The 22,499-nt window shown below is 46.8% G+C and overlaps 1 protein-coding gene across 1 annotated transcript in view; it reads right to left on the bottom strand.

Moving 5' to 3' along the window:
• zmiz1a (zinc finger, MIZ-type containing 1a) overlaps positions 1–22,499 on the bottom strand; it is a 121,365-nt gene that overhangs the window by 27,742 nt on the left and 71,124 nt on the right. Inside the window, exons 4-6 of the mRNA XM_080036294.1 lie at positions 17,632–17,740; positions 14,149–14,262; positions 2,524–2,629 (exon numbers count right to left, since the gene is read on the bottom strand). Of these exons, the coding sequence (XP_079892420.1) occupies positions 2,524–2,629; positions 14,149–14,262; positions 17,632–17,700 (289 nt within the window). The 5' untranslated portion in view covers positions 17,701–17,740. The remainder of the gene's footprint in view (positions 1–2,523; positions 2,630–14,148; positions 14,263–17,631; positions 17,741–22,499) is intronic.

Here is a 22,499-nt window from a genome sequence, read left to right as displayed (position 1 = left end):
CAGAGAGTTAAAAGTGCTAATGCTAGCTCCTCTCACAGCAGACCAATCTCTTTGGCCAGTTGATTCCAGATTAGCAGCGACACACTAATCCAGAGAGCTTCACAATCTCCAGACAGACAGACAGACTGTTGTGGCTAGAAAAAAAAATCTCTCCACTGCACTCAGCAATTCATACTTTTTTTTCATTGGGAGAAGTGCAACTTTAGGCGTTTGGAACTTTTTTTTATGGGTTCTCTTGATTTGGGTGAAGACAGTGATAAGACCAACACATGCACAAATGCATATGACACAGGACAAAACTATGAATGCAAGATGGTATTGTTCTTTTTATCGTAGATGTCTTTTTTCTTCTGCGTAGTAAAAGTGCCTAAAATGTTGGACAAATAAGGATCACTGGTTAATAATCGCAAAATACTTAGAATAGTAGTTGTAGTGAGACCTAGACAAGTCAACTTCATTTTGCAACAACACGACTTGACGGAAAAATAAAAAGGTAGAGTGGCAATAATTGCTTTATCAATTTCCTCTTTAACCGTTGCTCTGAAAAGAAAAGCATCCGTGTGATTGATCCGTAGTCTTAAAAGAGCCTTGCCTCTTCCGACAGACAGAGAGCAACTCAGACTCCTTGGCCCTTCTCAGGTATCAGATGTGCGGCCCTCTGTCGCCATGCGGGCTGTCAGAAAGATTGTGCTGGGGCTGCACAATTAGACAGTAGACACACAACATTCACACGAACACGAACGCGATGAACACACACATACACACACACACATTATGACCATGCAGACAACGGTGAAAAGCCCAAACACATCTTCACGTTAATGTGTGCATCACGTATCCTCTGTCGCCCCCTGGTCTGCTCTCTCAGACAGACGCCCTTGTAAGACGGATGCTCAGTGAGTAAGATCTGCCCCTGAGTCACATCCTGCCTGGCCCTGTTTGATGACTGGCCCACATCATATCTCCCTTACAACAACCACACACAATTACACTACAGTTCCCATTTGTCCCGGGCCGTGCACAAGCAGCTCTTCCTGAAAGTTCAGTGCTTGTCTTCTATTAGATCACCCAGAAACCATCAGCAGGGGACCTGAGGATGATTCTGACTGTCAGTCAGTGTGTGTGTGTGTGTGTGGGGCGGGCCCAGACAAGCCGGCACAGTTCCGAGGCCATTGCCTAGACAACAATCACATTATCCCAACACAGGAACACAGACAGAGAGAGAGAGAAATACAGCAATCGATATTGTACACGGGACTGACGTCTGTCTGTCTGTCTGTCTCACCACTTCAGTGTTGCAAAAAGACGTTTTTTTCCCACCACGACTGAAAGACTGATATTCAGCTTGAGCAAAAGTGTTCATATCATAGAAGCTGGAATAGGACAGAAACAGATACATGTTCTGACGTCTGCATATATTCAACACATTGTAAGCTCGCATGGGGGAGTGATGGTATATAAGATTTCAGTGCGTGCGATATCGTCACTGCAGTTCCTGTTATGAAACGGTGACATATTCGCCCTGTCACATAAACAAAAGAAAAGCCAACAGTTGAATCAAAATATTTGACTCTCTCTCTCTCTCTCTCTCTCTCTCACTACACCCACTTATGTAACTGCCCGACACAAAGGTTTGTCTGTATTCTGACTGGCTAGGCGACGGGCTTTGTCAGGTTGAAGCAGAGTGAGTGGTCCTGCGCACATCGGCGACACCTCCCCAGACCAATCCATCTATCTTCTCTCTCTCTCTCCTTTCTCCTGCGTTTTGCACATTTCACTTTGACAAATGTACAAGAACAAGAGAGGGGGGGAGGGGCTGGCAGGAGAGGTATGGATCAGAGAGGGCAAATTGGATTTGATAGATAAATGTCTAAGGATTGGGTTTACTACTGCAAGCTCTTTCTCCCTTGCCCGCACTAAATGCGTGTGTGTGTGCAATGCATGCAGGCTGCGCATAGCAGTGTGGGTTTGTGTGGAAAGAGACCATTGACCAGAATGTGTTTTATTCTTTGACACATCTTAATGACCTTTTAATAAGGCTAAGAACATATTAAGCAGATACACTTTATGGGCTTTTCGTATGATGTTAGTGGTCGCAGCTTGAATCAAAATAAAACATTTCCAAACCATAGATTCAGGGTATTGGTTTTTGCGTGCAGGAACAAAATAATGTACAAATTAGACTGTCTGTTGGTTTATAATGTGATCCTCTGTGACTTACTAACCTCTTAATAGGGCTCAGAACATAATAACCATGTATACGCTCTGCGTCCATTGGACCGAGCAGAAATACATGACTCACCTCAGAGTGGATCTTAACTTTAAGCCATACAGCGATTTGGTTATAATTGCTTGATTTCATGAATAAGTGGAAATAATTGGAGCATGGGGGGAAAAACAATGAGCGCAGTATCATCATCATCCGCTGTCTTTGCAAGTCAACAGCAGTAGAATGGGCTGATGTATGTAGCATGCGTCTGCTGGCATTTTGTAAGTAAAGCGGTGGTGGTGGGGTCTTCTTACCTGCAGACTTAGGGGTGAATTTGTCCCTGTTGGCAGCACACACAGCCAGCAACCGGTAACCCAGGTCCAAGTCATAGCCCTGCTGAGCTGCCACGCGACTCACCACCTATAGAAAGAGAGAGAGAGAGAGAGAGAGAGAGAGAGAGAGAGAGAGAGAGAGAGAGAGATATGAGTATATAGCTGCAGGCACATATAGTCATTTTAGCATTACATGAATCATTACATCCTTTTAAATACATCATCGCAAATTAGTTTTCTGTCAATCAACTAATTGATAACTCGGCTAATCTGTCTATCTATAATAAAACCGGGTAAATTGCCCCTTTCTTGTGCAATAGTAATACCATAAGATATTATTATTGCATGGGTAATGAATGCTAAATAAAGAGTAAGCCATAGTTAGAGCATCCTAATCCTTTAACTTAATTTGTCTTGAGAGAGACACGGATACAGTTCACCCTTTCACTCACACAGATAAGCGGGCGCACACACACACACACACACACACACACACACACACACACACACACACACACACACACACACACACACACACACACACACACACACACACACACACACACACACACACACACACACACACACACACACACACACACACACACACACACACACACACACACACACACACACACACACACACACACACACAGAGACTGAGATTAATGTGGAGTCTGCAGTCTGGATTGCTTCAGTGATCCAAAGTCAGGAAGAGTTTGATGACTACATCAACCTCCGTAGAGGTGAGGGAGCCAAACCACAGCAGAGTCTTTGAAAGGACAAGCAGAAGACAAGCCCCAAAAGAACAGAGTTACTGCTAAAGGTTGACGGTTCAATTGCCTAAACAGACCAGAGGAAAATGTGGAAAATATGAAGTCTCTAAGCGCCAGCCTGACCAGTCTAACTGTGTGAGTGTGTCGGAGGGTAATGGGGAAAGAGAGTGATGGATAGATAGATATTTCATTGCACTGATAAAACAATACAATTGAACGTAACATCCTATGTAGCAGCATCCGAATTGCCTTAAAGGTCACAAATTATGCTAAATGCACTTTTTAAATGTGTTCTAACATATCCATGGGTCCACGGTGTGCCTAGAGACTGCCAAAATATTAAGAAAAATAACAATCTCTCCTTTTCTCACTCTCCCCCTTTCTGAAACCCCCACCCCTCCCCCCCAATATACTCCAGTCAGAATTCTCCTCGTTTCTGACCTCACAAACTGGAAAGCCAGAAGCTTCCACTGTGCAGCCCACACCCCTATTTCTTATTGGTCCACGGCCCTGACAGACAGAGGGCGAGGCGTATCTGGCTTCGCTTCCGGACAGGGGGCGGGGGGAGCTCAAAGATTGTATATTTACGAGGGGAGCTGCAGCTCTTTTTAAAAAATAGGCCATTGTGAGATTAGCTGAACATCAGCATAGTACAATAAATTATCTGAAAGTTTTTTTCAGCAAACAATTAAAGAAAAACGTATTAGGGACCACTAAGACCATATAATATGGTGTATAATAGAACCGAAAAGTGTATAATATGGGAGCTTTAAAACAATTAATTAAAGGTGCACTATGCTGTTTCAGTGGAGGTGGATTTGTTTACATTTGCAGCGCCTGCAGTAAGTTTACAAAACACATTTACCCTACATGTGATTCTTAGTATTGAATAATTATATTCATCATAGATTTGGAAGAATCTTTATTTTATTTTATTATTTTATTCTAACATTATTTTGAGGCAACAGGAACCGAACTTATGACTAGAATATGTTTATCAACAAAACTGTGGGCCCTGCTGCTGTAACAGTGAAACGGTCACTTTTCAGGTAGCTTACTAACTTCAAACAGTGTTCCAGGTACTCAATTTTCCTTTGAGGAAAGTTTGTTTATCAAGTTATGAGAATATATCTTAAAAAATGTTTCCTCTGACACACCCAAAGGTACTTAATGCACCTTCAATAATGTCTTTATAATCATCATTCAGTCATAAAAGTAAGTGACTTATGTTTCAGCAGCGTCTCGTTGGGGGCACAGAGGTTAGAAATCCTCCTTTTTCCATTCAACTTTGAGGAGGTACCAGTCTCCCCGTCTGCGAGAGTTTAATAATCCTCTTGCTTTAATGACTTCATATAGAGGTTGAACATTTATGGGACACAAAGCAGGAGGCTCCCGTACTCTAATATACCGTTGTATAGGGGGACGCTGAGTGACGTTAAACAGGGCTCGGGAGACAGGGGTAAATCACTATTAGTGGGGAAACCCCGTTGGCTTCTATCTGCAAAACAGATGACAACTCCTCTGCTCCCGGTGACCTCAAAACACACATTACCATTAACAAGGTCAGCTGGGTTGCCTTTTAGCGAGCCAACATAACAGCCAGCAGCCATCATAAAGGGCCTTTGTCACAGGTAATAAAAGCCACTTGACTACTGACTGATGGCAGACTATTGAACATGTCAATTTAATTCCATTTAATTTCAGGCACACAGGTCCACATCAATAAATAAGGTTTTACTTACTTAAAAGGTTGAGTCTGCAATTCTGTAGACAGCTTGTTGTCAAAATGACATTTAAGTCAAAATCAGTGAATATCTCCTCACGATCCGCTACCTGTCCCTACCCTGTTAATACACAGCACAGGCTCCGTGAATAGACATGTTGCTTGCTACGGTGGGCCCTCTTTGTTCACATACCCTTTGTGTACATACTAGTTTACAGAGCCTAGGCTGTGTATTAATATTGGATTTTGTTTTGTCTTACCAGCACACACACAGTATGGACAGGTAGTGAGGAGACATTCACTGATTTTGACAACAAGCTTTCTTCAGAATCGCTGAAAAGGTTAATATACAGTTCCAGTAAATTATCATGCTAACTTTATTTGTTTAGGCGACATGAGGACGTCAATTCCTGGAATAAACTCTTCACAACACAACCTACTCAACCCAACCACCATATTATACAAAAGATTTTATAAAAACAAACAGTGGAATCATGTTGTTGTCAGTGGTTTAATTTCCTGCGTTTGGTGACCCTGACCTACAGTTTGTCCATGGCAGGCAGCCAGCTACAGAGGCTAGCATAGATTTAACACGGATTTAGCAGTGTTTCACCTCATAAGCCTTTTTCAGCTTATTCCCCCTCTGAGAATGTACTGTACATCCAGGCCCATATTCCACCCTGTCAATGAAAAAAGAGGTGCTGGAGGGTTACTGGGATATTCACATTCTTCTAGTGTGTATTTGCTGGAGTGGGTGAAAAAGCATCAATTGTGTAGTTCATTTGTGTGTGTGACAGGCAGCTAGTAGTGAATTAAGTGGGCAATTTTGGTAAATTGAAGCCCTACAGGCAGAAATAATTCAGATGTCTTCATGCAACGGACAGTACCCACACTCTTGATATAGTGTGCATAAAACACACAAGTTGTCAGCAGTGGTGTAGTGGTGCCTGGAGAAGTGGGTATACTCTAAGTTGTACTGCGCGCGCATCCGCTTTTGCCGGTCCTATATTTCCCATAATTGCGCTGCCTCACACAGCCACTCGTGAGTAGTGGTCCAACACAGGCCTAATGCATGAATAGTCTATAAGATATAGAGAGCGTAGCTGGCAGAACGGCTATATGTTTAGCCTCCGTGTCCGCTCCATTTACAGCCATTAGTGCGAGTGGGGGGGGGGGGGGGGGGGGGGTTTCAGTCCTGACAGCTGACTGCCGCTACGGTCTGCCGGACCATCACTGTTTGCACAGTAGGCTAAATAGGGAGACTGAGGTGGGGACCCTGGACCTTCTAGGGGGGTCCGGGGGAATGCTCCCCCGGAAGAAAAAAATGCAACCTTTTAAAGTAAAATTCATCAATCTGGTGCACCTTGAGAAGAAAACTGCATGCAACCAGGCCCAGGGGCCCAAGGGCTCAGGGGGGCCCTAAGCCAGAGATACTGATAGTAACTTTACATGTCGCATTGTCAAAGAGCTCAGTCACTCATGTCAATAACAGCCTAGGGTCCAAAAAGGAATAGGAAATAAATCATCATGGCCCCTAGCAGGTGAAAAATAGAAAAGCAAGTGCAAAACAAAAGCATTATTAGCTCTGTCTTATGGGCTTCATGAGGGGCCTCTAAGGCCCCCACACATACAGGAATAAGCTTTATACGTGTAAATTCTATACTGTTCATAAAAAGTAGCTTTCCACCCTGTATCTGTTGCAATGGGCCCCTCCATCATATAACATGGGTCTGCAGACCAATCTACTGAAATGTTTTTACAGTTGCAGAGTAAAGAGTGCCGCCTGTTTAAGAAAAATAATGTTCCTTCTTCAGCTCAAGATTTGATTTAAATCTAAATTTTCCTCTGAAAGTGCATCAGATTGATGCATTTTACTTTAAATCTCATAATCCGTCTATGAACCAACTGGTTTCCACAATCTTTTTTATTTTTGCGGGGAGCATGCACAAGCAATATTCATAGAAAAAAAATGTGGGGGCCCCCCACAGGGTCTTGAAACGGGCCCCGAGATCGTTAAGACCGCCCCTGCACGCTTGCCGCCTTCTCTCTGCCCGCTCGCCTCTCTATTGAGAATGCATTAGTGGGCGAAACAAACGCCTCGGCCCGTGTGAAAAGGCCTGAACTACTGAACGAAGGAAATCAAATGAGGTTCTGGCATTTTCCCCAAAAAACGGGACAAATTGTGTCCCGGGAGAGATTTTTCTTTTCCCGGGACAGCTGGTGAAAAAAAGAGAACAATTTCGGGGAAAACGGGACGGGTGGCAACAAGTCCCGCAGTCGCGGCCGTTAGAAGTGGGTATACGCAATGTCGCCTGAAAAATAAGTGGGTATACGCCGTATACCTGCGTATACCCCCCACTACACCACTGGTTGTCAGGGAAGCAGAGCTAATAGTGTTGCACTGACAGCACTTTTATTGGCCCTGGAGGATGACCTCTGAAATACAATAGAGAAAAAACAAACATTTTTTCATCGTTTACCAGTCAAACATGTAACTGAAACGAGATGAATTCCCTTACCCTCAGTAAGGGTGTCACACCGCGGTGAGGTTGTCTCGTCTTGGGTTCTTGGTCTCGTTACTTCCTGTTTTATTTTGAAGATCTAACTCTCCTCTCGTTTCAGGTCACTTGCCCTTCCTCATGTGTCACCAGTCTGATTGTCTCACCTGATCCCTAATCGTTTCCACCTGTTCCCCATTTCCCTCATGTGTATTTAGTCAGCGTCTTCCCTTTGTCCTGTGCTGAAGTGTTTCGTTTGTTCGTTCTCCTAAGCTCCTGTTGTGTGATTCTGACCTCAATAAAGTGGGTTTGATATCATTCTTCCCTTGCATCTGAGTCCTCTTTTGGTCCTGGCCTGACATTACACTTCAGCCAGTATGGACTCAGCAGGGATAGATCAACTCACTGCTGCCCTGCAAACCCAAGAAGCCCGAATCTCTCGTCAGGAGGAGTTCCAGACCGCCATGGCCTCCCAGATGGGGCTCCTGTCCTCTCAACTCCAGGGCCTGCACGATCATCTAGTGCAGACGAATACAGCACCCGAGCCTCCGGCAGTGGCCGCCACTCCACCAGTAAATCCCGTTCCTACTATGACCATCATGGGAGCTACATGTAAGTTAGCTTCACCTACACGATTCTCTGGTGAACTGGGCTTATGTAAAGCTTTCCTCATAGACTGCTCCATACACTATGAGCTAAATCCCCACGCTTTTCCCACTGACCGATCAAAGATTGCCTTCATGATTTCCCACCTTGCCGGCAGAGCCAAAGCCTGGGCCTCAGCAGAGTGGGCCCAAGATTCTCCTGTTTGCAGATCACTCACCGGATTTGAGACGGCGCTGCGAAAGATCTTCGACCCAGTAACTACCAACCGGGAAAAGGCTCGGGAGCTGAGCGGACTGAAACAGGGTAACAACTCTGTGTGTGACTACGCCATCCAATTTCGCACATTGTCGGCCGAGATTGGCTGGAATGCAACGGCTCTTTACGACGTGTTCTTAAAGGGATTGGCGGCTCCTATTCAGGATCTTCTGGTTCCTTTGGACCTTCCCCCGGACCTTGACTCGCTCATCGCCCTCGCGATCCGGACGGATAACCGAGCTCGTCAACTCAGACAGCAGCGCACCTTGAGACCATCGCGCATGCAGACACCTGGCTGGTCGACCACCCGGCAACCTCCACCAGAACAGTCTCCTTATCCTCGCCTAGAAGGAGAGGAAGGAGAGGAAGAGCCTATGCAGCTGGGGAGAGCCAGGCTATCACCGGAGGAGAGACAGAGGCGACTACAGGAGGGTCGCTGTTTTTACTGCGGTGAACCCGGGCATCTCGTCTCCACCTGCCCGGCTAAAAGGACCACGATGGTGAGTGAATTCAAGACTACAGACACCCCCTCACGTATTCTCACCACAGTGCAGGTAACACACCACGCCACCACTGAACTCAAGGCACTTATAGACTCAGGGGCTGATGAAAGCTTGATGGACTGGGAATTAGCTAAAAGACTGGATCTTAACATAGAACTTTTAGCTAGACCCATCAGGGCTAAAGCTCTTAATGGACATGAGTTGTTTACTATCACCCACATCACAACCCCCCTCAAGATGCGCATTAACGATCACCAAGAGAACATTCGTTTTTATGTATTCACTTCCCCATCTCAGACCCTCATATTAGGACAGCCATGGCTCTCACGTCACAATCCCCACATAGATTGGAGAACGGGTAAGATTGTGGGATGGGGAGGGGACTGTGCGCGTGACTGTATGAACATTTCAGTTCGGGGAGGGGGAATCGCAGACATTAATATGGTCTCTGTTAACCCCACCACAGATCCCAACTACCCGGATCTAAGCTCTGTGCCATCCTGCTACCACCACCTCAAAGAGGTTTTTAACAAAGCCAAAGCGCTATCACTTCCTCCTCACCGTTCCTATGACTGTGCCATAGAGTTAATTCCGGGCTCCACCATCCCCAAAGGGCGCTTGTACGCGGTCTCAGGACCCGAGAGGGAAGCTATGCGGGAGTACATCGAGACCTCCCTGAAAGCCGGGCTAATCCGCCACTCATCATCCCCAGCCGGAGCCGGGTTTTTCTTTGTCGGGAAAAAGGATGGTTCACTACGACCCTGCATTGACTACAGCCCACTCAACGACATAACAATTAAGAACCGTTACCCGCTTCCTCTCATGTCATCTGTCTTTGACCAGCTTCAACAGGCCAAAGTATTCACCAAGTTGGATCTTCGCAACGCCTATCACTTGGTGCGGATCAGAGAAGGAGATGAGTGGAAGACCGGTTTCAACACCCCCAGTGGTCACTATGAGTACCGAGTCATGCCATTTGGTCTCACAAACGCTCCTGCAGTATTCCAGGCCATGATAAATGACGTATTGAGAGACTTTCTTGACCACTTTGTGTATGTTTACTTAGACGACATACTTATCTACTCCCCGAACCTGACCAAACACCAAGACCACGTAACCCAGGTGCTAAAAAGACTATTAGACAATCAACTCTATGTCAAGGCTGAAAAGAGTGAATTCCATGCCGATACTGTCTCCTTCCTGGGCTTCATTGTAGCCCCTGGAAGAGTACAGATGGACCCGGCTAAAATTAGCGCTGTGCTCGATTGGCCCACACCTGATAGCCGCAAAAAGGTTCAGCAATTTCTGGGTTTTGCTAACTTTTACAGGCGGTTTATCAGAGGCTTCAGCGCAGTAGCTGCTCCTCTCCATGCTCTTACCTCCACGCAGGTGCGGTTCCACTGGTCTCCAGACGCGGATGCGGCGTTCCGGACCCTCAAGCAACGCTTTACCTCGGCTCCCATTCTCACCATGCCAGATCCTCAACGGCAGTTCGTGGTCGAGGCGGACGCCTCCAACGAAGGGGTCGGGGCAATTCTCTCACAGCGATCAGAGCAGGACGGTAAGATGCATCCTTGTGCTTTTCTGTCACGGCGGCTATCCAAGGCGGAGCGAAACTATGATGTTGGCAACAGGGAGCTGCTGGCGGTCAAACTCGCCTTGGAGGAGTGGAGACACTGGCTCGAGGGGGCTGACCATCCATTCATCGTATGGACTGATCATAAAAATTTGGAGTACATCAAGAAAGCCAAGAGACTCAACTCTCGCCAGGCCAGGTGGGCGCTATTTTTTAACAGATTCTCTTTTTCTCTTTCATACAGGCCGGGGTCCCGAAACGTCAAACCAGACGCACTGTCCCGTCTCTTCGACCCCGAGCCTGCGGACAAGGACCCAGAACCGATCCTCCCACGATCCTGTGTGGTTGGAGCGCTGACCTGGCAGATAGAAAATGAGGTTAAGCAGGCTAATGGTGAGGCTCCGTCACCTAGTGGGTGTCCAGAGAATCGTTTGTTTGTCCCGGTTGAATTGCGCCCACAGGTGATCCACTGGGCCCACACCTCGCTGCTTTCCTGTCATCCGGGTGTTCGTAGAACTATGTTCGCTATCGCCCGGAGGTTCTGGTGGCCCTCCATGGAGCCGGAGGTCCGGGAGTACGTAGGGGCATGTTCGGTCTGCGCTCGCAACAAGACATCCTCCGGGTCACGAATGGGCCTCCTGCAGCCTCTTCCCATTCCCTCCAGACCGTGGTCCGACATCTCGGTGGACTTCGTCACGGGGCTCCCGGTCTCACAAGGTAACACCACTGTCCTCACGGTGGTGGACAGATTTTCCAAAATGACTAGATTCATTGCTTTACCTAAACTGCCCTCCGCCAAAGAAACGGCGGAGATAATGATGAACAATGTTTTCAAGATTCACGGATTTCCCAAGGACATTGTTTCAGACCGGGGCCCCCAGTTCATCTCCCGGTTCTGGAGGGAGTTCTGTCGGCTCATCGGAGCGAAGACCAGCCTGACTTCGGGTTATCACCCGGAGGCCAACGGCCAGACCGAACGCCTAAACCAGCAACTGGAGACCGGCCTCCGGTGTCTGGTCTCTCAGAATCCCTCAACATGGAGCAAACACCTGGTCTGGGTCGAGTATGCCCATAATACACTGCCCACCTCGGCCACAGGTATTTCACCATTCAAGTGTGTGTTTGGTTATCAGCCCCCTGTGTTCGCAGACAACGAGCTGGAGGTGTCTGTACCCTCCGCCCATGCCATGGTTCGCCGCTGCCACCGCATCTGGGCAGCTGCCAAGCAAGTGTTAATTCGCCAAGGGGACCGGGTCAAGAAGACGGCGGACCGCAAGAGACGGCCCGCTCCTGCCTACCAGCCAGGACAGAGAGTGTGGCTCTCCGCCAAGGATCTGCACCTAAAAGTTCCATCCAGAAAGCTGGCGCCGCGGTTCGTGGGTCCGTTTCCTATTACCAAGCTCATCGGTCCTGCAGCAGTTCGCCTTCGCCTGCCCCGATCCCTCCGTGTCCACCCGACCTTCCATGTGAGCCGAGTCAAGCCCGCTAAGGAGAGCCCGATGGTTCCTGCCGCTGCCCCGCCGCCACCCCCAGAAGTAATAGACGGCGGTCCGGTGTACAAGGTTAAGCAGTTACTGGCAGTTCGCAACCGGGGCCGTGGTAAACAGTATCTGGTGGACTGGGTAGGATATGGTCCCGAGGAGAGACAGTGGGTCCCGTCTAGACACATCCTGGACGAGATCCTCATCACAGATTTTCACAGGGACCACCCTGACCAGCCTGGGCCGTCAGGAGTCGGCTCTAGAGGGAGGGGTACTGTCACACCGCGGTGAGGTTGTCTCGTCTTGGGTTCTTGGTCTCGTTACTTCCTGTTTTATTTTGAAGATCTAACTCTCCTCTCGTTTCAGGTCACTTGCCCTTCCTCATGTGTCACCAGTCTGATTGTCTCACCTGATCCCTAATCGTTTCCACCTGTTCCCCATTTCCCTCATGTGTATTTAGTCAGCGTCTTCCCTTTGTCCTGTGCTGAAGTGTTTCGTTTGTTCGTTCTCCTAAGCTCCTGTTGTGTGATTCTGACCTCAATAAAGTGGGTTTGATATCATTCTTCCCTTGCATCTGAGTCCTCTTTTGGTCCTGGCCTGACAAAGGGAAATCATAAGGGTTGTGTAAATTTGTGACATTGAGCTATATAAATAAAATGGATTTGATTTGACCTATACCAACATGCCAAAGGGAACATCTGGATGTCATATTTACATTCCAATACCGCACTCTGATACATAGCCAACAAGGTTTATTCTGAAGGCAAAATCCTTAACAGAATGCACGGACGTGTTGCGCGCTATAATTCTCCAGATAAGAGGCCATATGCTCTCAGAGTCTTGATGGGACAATTTAGCTGATGGAGAGAGCCCCATGCTGAGAGGGCTCTCTGTGGTGGGCTCCATTGTATGGCTCTGTATCAGCCTTTAAGAGGCTTTCATTGTGATTTACACATTAATGAGCATTTATCTGTTTGCTCACGCCACCACTTCAGCCGGGGACAATGTTCCTCCAGTGTTTCACAGTCTGATCTCAGCGATAAACGCGTGAAACTTTCAATTCTCTGGTCTAAAGCCTCTTTCACACATGTGACTGTGTTAAGTGTGTGTGTGTGTGTTAAGTGTGTGTGTGTGTTGTGGTTATTTCACACACCTGATGCAGGCCAGTGCTCTGGCTCTGTGCCCAGATCAATGAATGGTGGGTGGCGAACAGAAAGGCGACAGCCAGAGGTGACTGGCTACCCACAGTCCTGCTCAAGTCTGTTTTTGTTGTGTGTGTGTGTGTGTGTGTGTGTGTGTGTGTGTGTGTGTGTGTGTGTGTGTGTGTGTGTGTGTGTGTGTGTGTGTGGGTGGGTGGGTGTGTGTGTGTGTGTGTGTGTTTGTGCGTCTGTGAAGCACAAAGTGGACAGCTGCATTGGGTGACAAAGGCCTTTAACCTGTGTCACTCGCCCCTGACGGCCTGAGCAGGTGCCTTGGATAAACTGCTGGATACAAACCCGGTGCCACTGTAGCCTGACCACTAGGGAGGGGTATCGAGAACAGGTACTACATTGGTATTGATGCAGCGTTTATTCCTTATAACATAGTGGCATTTTCAAATTCTCAACTTTCCACTGTTGATGAATCTGCTGAACCTTTATTTGACAGCTCAAGATCAGAGCGTAAAGAGTGGCTCTCCAGTAATGGCTGACATGGTAACATGTTCAAAACTGTGGGTTGACTCTACTATATTTAATGAAATACAGCTAGAAGCGACTCACACCAACCTCATTCAAACTTACAAGTACAACATTATAAATCTGTAGCAGCCCAGCGTGTTTGACAGCAAACTGTCAGGAATTTAAAGTATTCCTGCCAAAAAGTAATCATATGACATGTCATGTCCGAATTTGTGCATCAAATTATGGAGAGTGGTATCATTAAGACTATCAATATGTATCTGTATGGATACGCAATTTCAGTATTTGTCAGGAATCAATAAAAATCAAAACGACACCCATCCTTACTGACGACTTACTTTCATTAACTGAAACTCATAGGAAAACAGGGGGAATAAATCAGTAAGGCTGTAAGTCCCCCGAAGTGGACACACATTTCTTCCTTAGTATCCAAAGTCTAATTATTGTTTGGCTCACGTCTCCTTGAAAAGAAAAGTACCTGAAAAGCCCTATCATTTAGTGTTTGCATACCGTCAGACATCCCATGAGGCTTTGCTCGAAAGGTCGCTGGAAGGCCCGGGGATCTCCACACCAGTCCAGCAGCTCTGTGGCCGCAGAGTGGAAGTTGGCCGGGTTCTGTAAGTGCTGTGAGCAAACACAAAGAGAGAGAAAGAAAGGCTGTTAGAAAAACAAAAAGGGATATAATGACCGTTTGGCTTTTTTCACAAAAGTTAAGTACGAATTGGAAAAACACTGAAACCGAATAGTTTTTGCAGCCTTGTTGCACGGCTCTCTCCCCTTTTTTCAAATTTGCCTGGATTTTAATGTCTGTGTGTTTCGGCGCAACCCTGTGAGGAACCTTGACTCCTTCCAATCGTACGCCCCCACTGAGAGGGCCCTCCTCCCGCTGCATTGTGGGAAGGAGGAGATCACACCCATATCAACAATGATGCCAGTGTTTCCTGTTAATCTCTCTTGGCAACAGCAAGCCCACTCCCTCCCCTCACCCCTGACGACCCACACGGCAACCAAAATGCTTTTCCCCTCCAATCCTCCACCTCTCTCTCTCTCTCTCTCTCTCTCTCTCTTTTCCCCCCTCATTCATTGCCTGTTTTCAGAATGTAACACAGAGAGAGGGAGGGAGAGAGAGAGTCGGCACCAGAAGTCCACTGGCTTGGCCGGGGGCCGTTCACAAAGAAAAACAACCTTGGTCCCTGGCAGAGCTAATGTGTGCAGACTCAATACGCGGCCGTTACTGCTGTGTTGTCTAATCTCTTTCAGTCTTCTGTCTGTCTGTCTCTCTCGCTTGTTCACTGAGGCCTGAAACAGTTGAGGCCTTTTCTTCCCCTCAGTGTGTGTGAAGGCTACTCATGCCGGCTGGATACAATAAGCGTTTTTCTTTTTTCTTTTTTTTTTTTAAATTGGGCTCCCCTTTTCTTCACAGCTCAGGAGGTTAATAGCTCTGAAATAGCGCGGGAGCTTGAAGCTTGGTTTCAGTCGTCAAAAGATTGAGCCCCACTTGAAAGGCATTTATTATTCTCATCTGGAGCTCAACGCGTTGTTTTGTGTTGTTTGGGTGCGTTCCTGCAGAGGGAGGTAGGGACTATTGTCTTTAGGGGGCAGCAGAGGTGAGGGTGTCTTTGAAAAAGGGGGGGGAGGGGGCGCTTTTTTTCAGCCAGTGTCTGACAAAAGGGCACTTGGGTTGCAAAAACAAGGCTCAAACATGTCAGTGGTGGTGGTGGTATACCCACCCGCCGGGAAAATCTCCCGAGATCCTCCAATGATATCATGAGCCCATAAAGAGAGAGAGGGGAAGACTTGAGTGACTCGTCTTTTTTGATGTGTAGATTAGCCGAGATAAGAGTTAGCTGCCGACTTTCACACGGGTTTTTTCGGAGAGCGTAAAAAGAGAAAGCAAGGGATGCTGTGTGAGAGGGAGGAGAGCCTGTTGGAGATGAGTGATATAAGCTGGCATTATTGCTGCTTGATGGGAGGGCGTATATCAGCCTCCAGCCCCAGAGGAGTCAGAACGGGGCACAGCAGGGCCTGTCTGTCTAGATCTGAACTCACAGCCTCTAACCGCCATACTACCGCTCGCCACCGACTCTCTCTCTCTCTCTCTCTCTGCCTGACAACCCCAAAGACTGTGTGTGTGTGAGGGGAGGACAGCAGAGTGAAATGGCTCAGCTGAGGGTTTTTTTTTTTTGGAGGATTGGGCCTGAGCTGTTTTTCTTCTTCTTGTTGCTTTAGGGTTGGATGAAGATGTGAACAGGGAGGTGTGTGTCTCAGTTTTAGACCTTGAGAACATTTTGGCTGTTTCTCACATCGGGACAGGCCTTTAAAAGGAGCTGTTTGAGGGTTTTTAAGGTTCAGTTATGAATTAGGGTTAGGTGAGGTTAGGTTAGGTGAGGTTAGTAAGTATAAAGGGTTTAGGTCATGAAATTTGTTTTGATGGTAAGAGTAAAAGGCTGGGGAATGGATTAAGTCAATGAGGGTCTTCACGAGTATAGCCGTCCAAACGTGTGTGTGTGTGTGTGTGTGTGTGTGTGTGTGTGTTGGGGGCAGCGATGGGGTTTTTTAGCAGACAAAGAGCCAGAGGTTTGACAGACTGTCCTCAGTGAGATGATAGACTAACCCCCCCCCCCCCCTCCCTCTCTTTTCCAGGCCAGTCAAGGATCAGTGTGTTCAGCGCCTACCTGACTGCATGACAAACAGCATAACACCTGGCCCTGTGCCAGCGGCTTTCCCCAAAACCATAACACCATGCTGGCAAGCTCAGAGCCTCACTGACTACCTCACTCGCTGCCTTTGAAGTGTGCTTTACTTACGAGTTCTACTGCAGCCAGTGCAGAGGAGTATATAAAACAAGCTACAATTAGTGCATTTCATCAAGCTCACTGTGTTAACTCAAGGCTATTTAGGGCTAATCAGTGCTGCTGACTGAGAAAATAATTGTAGAGGCTTTTGTGAGCAGTAGCAACAATTCTGGCAAGTTTTTACTCATTGGCTGACGTTTTAGCAATAAGGCTTTTGGCTAAGGATCTTGAATTTCTTCCCGAGATTCTGAGGTGAAGCACATCGCTATATCAAAAGTAGCACAAAGCCGAAGCAATATGAGCCTGTTTGGATGAAGAATTTGATATTGGGTGCTCCAGTGTTGAGTGCAATGGTGTGTGTGTGTGTGTGTTTGTGTGTGTGTGTGTGTGTGTGTGTGTGTGTGTGTGTGTGTGTGTGTGTGCGTTGAAAAAAAATATATCACCACTTAATCGTAAGCTCAAATGCCGATCATTCACCCATTCACTGTAAGGCATTGTGTCATATGGATGCTGCTGGGAGATAATAAGGATCACACACCCACCTAGCGTAAACAAATAATCCCACAGTGAGTGAGGTTTTTTTTGTAGCCTACTAATCACAGGCAGAGGCGGTGTTACAGCCCCAGGTTGTAGCAATATGTCTGACTGACTGACTGACTGACTGACTGACTGAGGAGAGTCTCCTGAAAGCTGGCAGTCAAGGAAGCATTTAAGCAAAACCACAACAAGGGCCCTAGCATACGTCAAGTGATAGGAACGTGATGTAAGGGAGCGCAGGAACAGGAGGAGGAGGAGGGAGGGGGGGATGAGAAGTGGAGTCTGTTGTGTTGCTTTGAAGTCTCTTCTTGTGTTCACTGCCAGATTTCCCTCCCTCTCTCTTTCTCCCTCTCCCTCTCTCTCTCATTTTCTCCCTCTCCCTCTCTCTCTCTCCCTCTCCCTCTCTCACTCTCTTTCTCTGACCCTGTGTGCAGTGTGCAACATGATCTGTGTGACTGGAGCAAATGGCCAGAAAAACTGATGCCCATATAAGGAGGCCGAGAGGGGGGAAAGGAGTACAGGAAAGGAGAGGAAAAAAATGCAGATTCTTGTGTCTTGAATCCTGAAATCTAGAATCCTATGTGTATGCATAGTACTACTGAGAGAAGTTAAAGGAGGCGTCTTTATACACACACACACACACACACACACACACACACACCTGTTTGATGCACAGCAGCCTGTCATTGGTCTGCTGGATGTGCCGGTCCATCGACGGTAACGTGTTCATCTTGATGTCTCTACCGGGACGCCATTAAAAGCTCTGAACTCTGTAAAAGAAAAGAGGAGAGGTACATCTGTTAGAACAAGTTTTTCTCAGGTCACCCGTGTGTGTGTGTGTGTGTGTGTGTGTGTGTGTGTGTGTAGCCTGCGAAGTTCAAACAGCATTTTTTTTTTTGGGCAGCTTCACAAAATTCTCCGACGGGGAAGCCAGCTTGTTTATGCACTGACTCATCCAAGGGCTTGATATACACCTCAAGAATGTTTGCTTTTTTCTTCTTGTGGCAAATGGTATGAAACTGAGATGTTCCACAGCAGCAGCAGCAGCAGCGGTAATAACAAACACAAAGCCAACCAGTGTGAAGGGAAACTTTATTGCTTTATGTCATACCAAAGGAAGAGAAATCTAGCTCTCGCTGCAACCGAGAAAAGACAGTGACTGTTATCTCTCTGAGAAAAGGACAATTTCAGCCCAAATGCCTCACCGCTCAAAACCACTGCAAAGAAATGTATTGAGGCTGGATTAATAGGTGCCTTGCTGCTTTTTGCCAGCGAGGCCCCAGTCCCTTTACCATCCCTTCTATGTTTATCTCCATCAGTGTGTTGGTCTGCCTCACATTCCTCCACACAAAAGGGCGAACTAAGGAACCACAGGTGGTGTGTGTGTGTGTGTGTGTGTGTGTGTGTGTGTGTGTGTGTGTGTGTGTGTGTGTGTGTGTGGGAGGGGGCCCTACAAAAGCTGCTCAGTACTGATAAAGGGTTCCCCCAAGATCCCCTGCTGTGACAAACAGAAGAGCGAGGGAAGGAATAGGATGGGAGTATAGTGCCGGGCTTATCTTAGAAAAGCTACTGCAAGTGCGATTGGTATACTCTTTTGAGACACATACACACACACACGCACACATACATACACACTAGACACAAGTAAACACAAAGGCTCGAATTCTTCACTTTGATTAGGTGTGAAAAGGTAAGACTTCAAAGGAGCACCTCGAGAATAAGAGTGTGTTACTAATCCACCGAGCTTTGAGCATTAGCCGAGTAGAATTACCTGGAGTGCGCTGCCTTGCACTAAGTCTTAAAACCTCAGCGGATACCATTGCCATGCATGAGTAAGGGGGAAAATTCTTGAGCTAAAATGTGGTCAAACGGTGGGTGGGAAAATGTCTCTTATCAGGTCACGTGGGCAATGTTGGTGACTGATTGTGAAAGTCCCTGCTAAAAAAAACAGCTCATGTTTTACAATTCTGCAGGGCATAACTTAAACAGCGCATAACGTGTCGTGAACATTTTTCAACTTTTGGGTGGCCTAATTTCTTGTGCTATGCTGCAGTGTCTCATAGTGTCCAGCAGATGTCTCCCTCCCCTGCCACTAACCAGCATGTCTACTTCACACACTACACCCAGAGCAAGTGGTCCAGTGAGGGCTCCTTTAAGCCTTGACAAGTGCTACAAATCCCCTTCAGCGGCACAGGCAGCTCCACAGACCGCTAACAGGGCCACGCTCCAGCCCAGCGCTGGCCGTCTGACCTTGTGGCTATTGATTAACTGTTTTAACCGACCCCCCACTCCCCCATTCCTTCTGTCCCAACACACACACGCACGCACACACACACACACACACACACACACACACACACACACACACACACACACACACACACACACACACACACACACACACACACACACACACACACACACACACACACACACACACACACACACACACACACAAGACCAAAGGAAGGGAGGAGGAGGAGGAGGGTGGAGAATTCGGCCTCTTTTACCCAATGATACTGATTTTTCACATGCCCTGTGATGTGCTTACACAAGGTCCCACACACACACACACACACACACACACACACACACACACGTGCGCTTGTGTAGGGCGATACTTGTGAGGACATTCATTGACATAATACATTCCCTAGCCCCAAGCGCACTCTTGACCTAACCATCAAAACTAATTGCCTAACCCCAACCCTTAAACCTAATTCTAACCCGAACTTCAAAACCTAATCTTAGCCCTCACTGGACAAAATGTCCTGCCTTTTCAAGTGTCAAACTCACACACACACACACACACACACACACACACACACACACACACACACACACACACACACACCTTTTGTTAGTCAATGAAGAAACAAGTCCCTCAGGTTCGGAGTGGCAGTAATGCAACTGGCCGGCCGGGCTGTGTCGTAACTGAGATAAGAAGTCAATGCACCTAAATGACTGGCAGCCCACACGCTCTCATTCAGGGGGTGAAATGTGTTGCATAACAGATGATGCTTTGGTGGAAAACATGGCAGAAGCCCCCTCCCCTCCCCGCCCCCCCTTCCCTCCCCACCGGCCCCACATCCTCACAACTTCCTGTTTACTATCAAAATAAAAGAGTAATCTGTCAACTCATCACAAGCAAAGGAAACCAGCTGAATATTTTCACTGCAGAATGTTGACCTTTACTGCCTCTGCTCTACTCCACAGATTGACTGATTACTTAGAGCAGAAACATTTTACTTCTTTAGACATTTTGGTCTGCTGCAGTTGTTGTTTGAGCGTGCACACGTTAAGAACCAGCCCACTTAGGTCTTTATTGTCTACCGAACATCTTAATCAGCTCTCAGCCCTCAGTCAGCGCTGCTTATATACCAGAGGTGTAAAGCAAAAAGGATTACACATCCAATTATTCTGTGCATATTACCACCTCCCTCTCTTTAAAGAGCAGTGGGAGGATGCTGCGATGAATCAAGAGAAGAGAGTTAACACCGAACCACAAATGATGCTAACATCTGAGAAAAAAAGCTTCTGTTTCGTTCCCCCAGCAAAAACAAGCTGGGGGGGGGGGGGTGGAGTGTCGCAAGAACTAAGTGTTCAGAAAACAACAGCTTTGTAATGTGAAAAGCAGTGGAGTGTGGCAGGGAAGAGGGGCAAGAAGAGCCAGGCTGGGTGGGGAAAAGAGAAGGAGAGAAAGCAAAAGAGAGAGTGTTGAAATTATCTTTATATTATCAGCAGAGCACACACACACACACACACACACACACACACACACACACACACACACACACACACACACACACACACACACACACACACACACACACACACACACACACACACACACACACACACACACACACACACACACACACACACACACACACACACACACACACACACACACACACACACACACACACACACACACACACACACACACACACACAGTGTATGATCACTTATAGCATGAGTGATTTCTCATTTCAGACAAATGAGTCGACTACCACCTTTGCCAAGTGCAGCTCTTGCCTTGTGAATGTGATGAGTCGATGGGGGTTGCGCAGAAGCAGTTACACATCATACTCTCTATATACTCTCTATATCTCTCTTTGTGTTGTCTAGCAGTGCATTATGGGAAGGGAAATAGGGATGGAATTTGTGTAAAACGTTTCAATATATGCATATTATCATATTATCACCTGATTTATTTTCCCCACAACAGATTATATATAATAAACAGGACAATGTATTGTATGCAAAAATCCCAAATGAAATCAACAAATATTCAATTGAATTTGAATCAGTTCAGCATACTTAATCTTTCCTTTAATGGGTAACTTGATAATGCAAAACGGGGTTGAAATACTCAAGGGTGGCCAATCTAAATGTAAAGCTAGTCAACAATATTCAACACCACGAAGGTACATTATGGCAGAAAGTGTCCTAAGTGCATCTATCAAACCATACGCAGGGTGAACAGCTGCAACTGTCTTAACGGCTTCTGGAGTGAAACCAAACATCCTTCTTTTTGATTTTCATACAGGAAATCTCAAAGCCACACTTGATAGCATCAGCTTAAAGTAGCTGAGGTTATCAAGTAAATGAAAAGGTTAATACACAAGAAAAATATCTCAAAAACGTCAATAACTTATGTCAGTGGTTTTTAGATGAATACAATGATATGACACAGTGCCATCAGAATATGATCCTGCTTAGAGTTGATAAACAGCAATCAAATAATCAAGTCCTGTGGTCACATCATGAACGCTTTGACTCTCCGGGCTCACACACACACTGCACCGTTTCTCTTAAAATAGTCCGCTACATTTCTGAAGTTACGTTGTTGCGGTTTGAATGGCTTTCACAGGCCCCAGTGGGAAGAATTCTGTCCAATTTAAAAAAGAAAATCCCATTTAGTTGAGTAATTATGGGGTTTGCAATTGCAGTATTATGGAAAATAACATATTCAGTGTTGTTTTAATGCTGTTTCCTTTGATGCCTACTAGTCTGTCTTGCGTGTAAAGTGTATTTTGGACAGAGCTCAAAATTATAATAGAAAAAAAAATAAAAAAGGAGCAACCGGTTGCCAGATCATAATTATTATTCAGCAAAGGAGAGCCTAACTATATCACTCCTGTTCTGTGAACACAATGGGGGATCTCCTCTTCCTCCTCCTCTTCAGTTATATATATGTCCTGTGCTTTTCTTCCCCTCCATTCTTCTGTGTGCTTTATGCTGGCCCTTTTTCTATAGCCCTCAGACATCATTAGAGCCACCCAGCGTGCGACTCTCCTTTCCACCACCTTCCATTTTCCGTTCTATCATTTTCCTCATATCTCAACCCTGCTGCCACTCTCCTTCTCTCCCTCCCTCCCTCCCTCTCCCTCTCTCTCTCCTTCCTGGGGCCCCGTGCGGGAGCTGCCATAACAGGAGGTGGAATGGATTCATTTGCTCTAATGTGGTTTGGGCTGCAGCGTGGCACGGCACAGAGTAACACTTTCCCCCGGTGCACACACACAC

Source organism: Ammodytes marinus, assembly GCF_949987685.1.
Source record: "Ammodytes marinus genome assembly, chromosome: 11".
In the NCBI taxonomy this organism is placed as follows: Eukaryota; Metazoa; Chordata; class Actinopteri; order Uranoscopiformes; family Ammodytidae; genus Ammodytes; species Ammodytes marinus.
The sequence above is the reverse complement of the archived record's forward strand: the minus strand, read 5'-3'. Positions and strand labels throughout refer to the sequence as shown.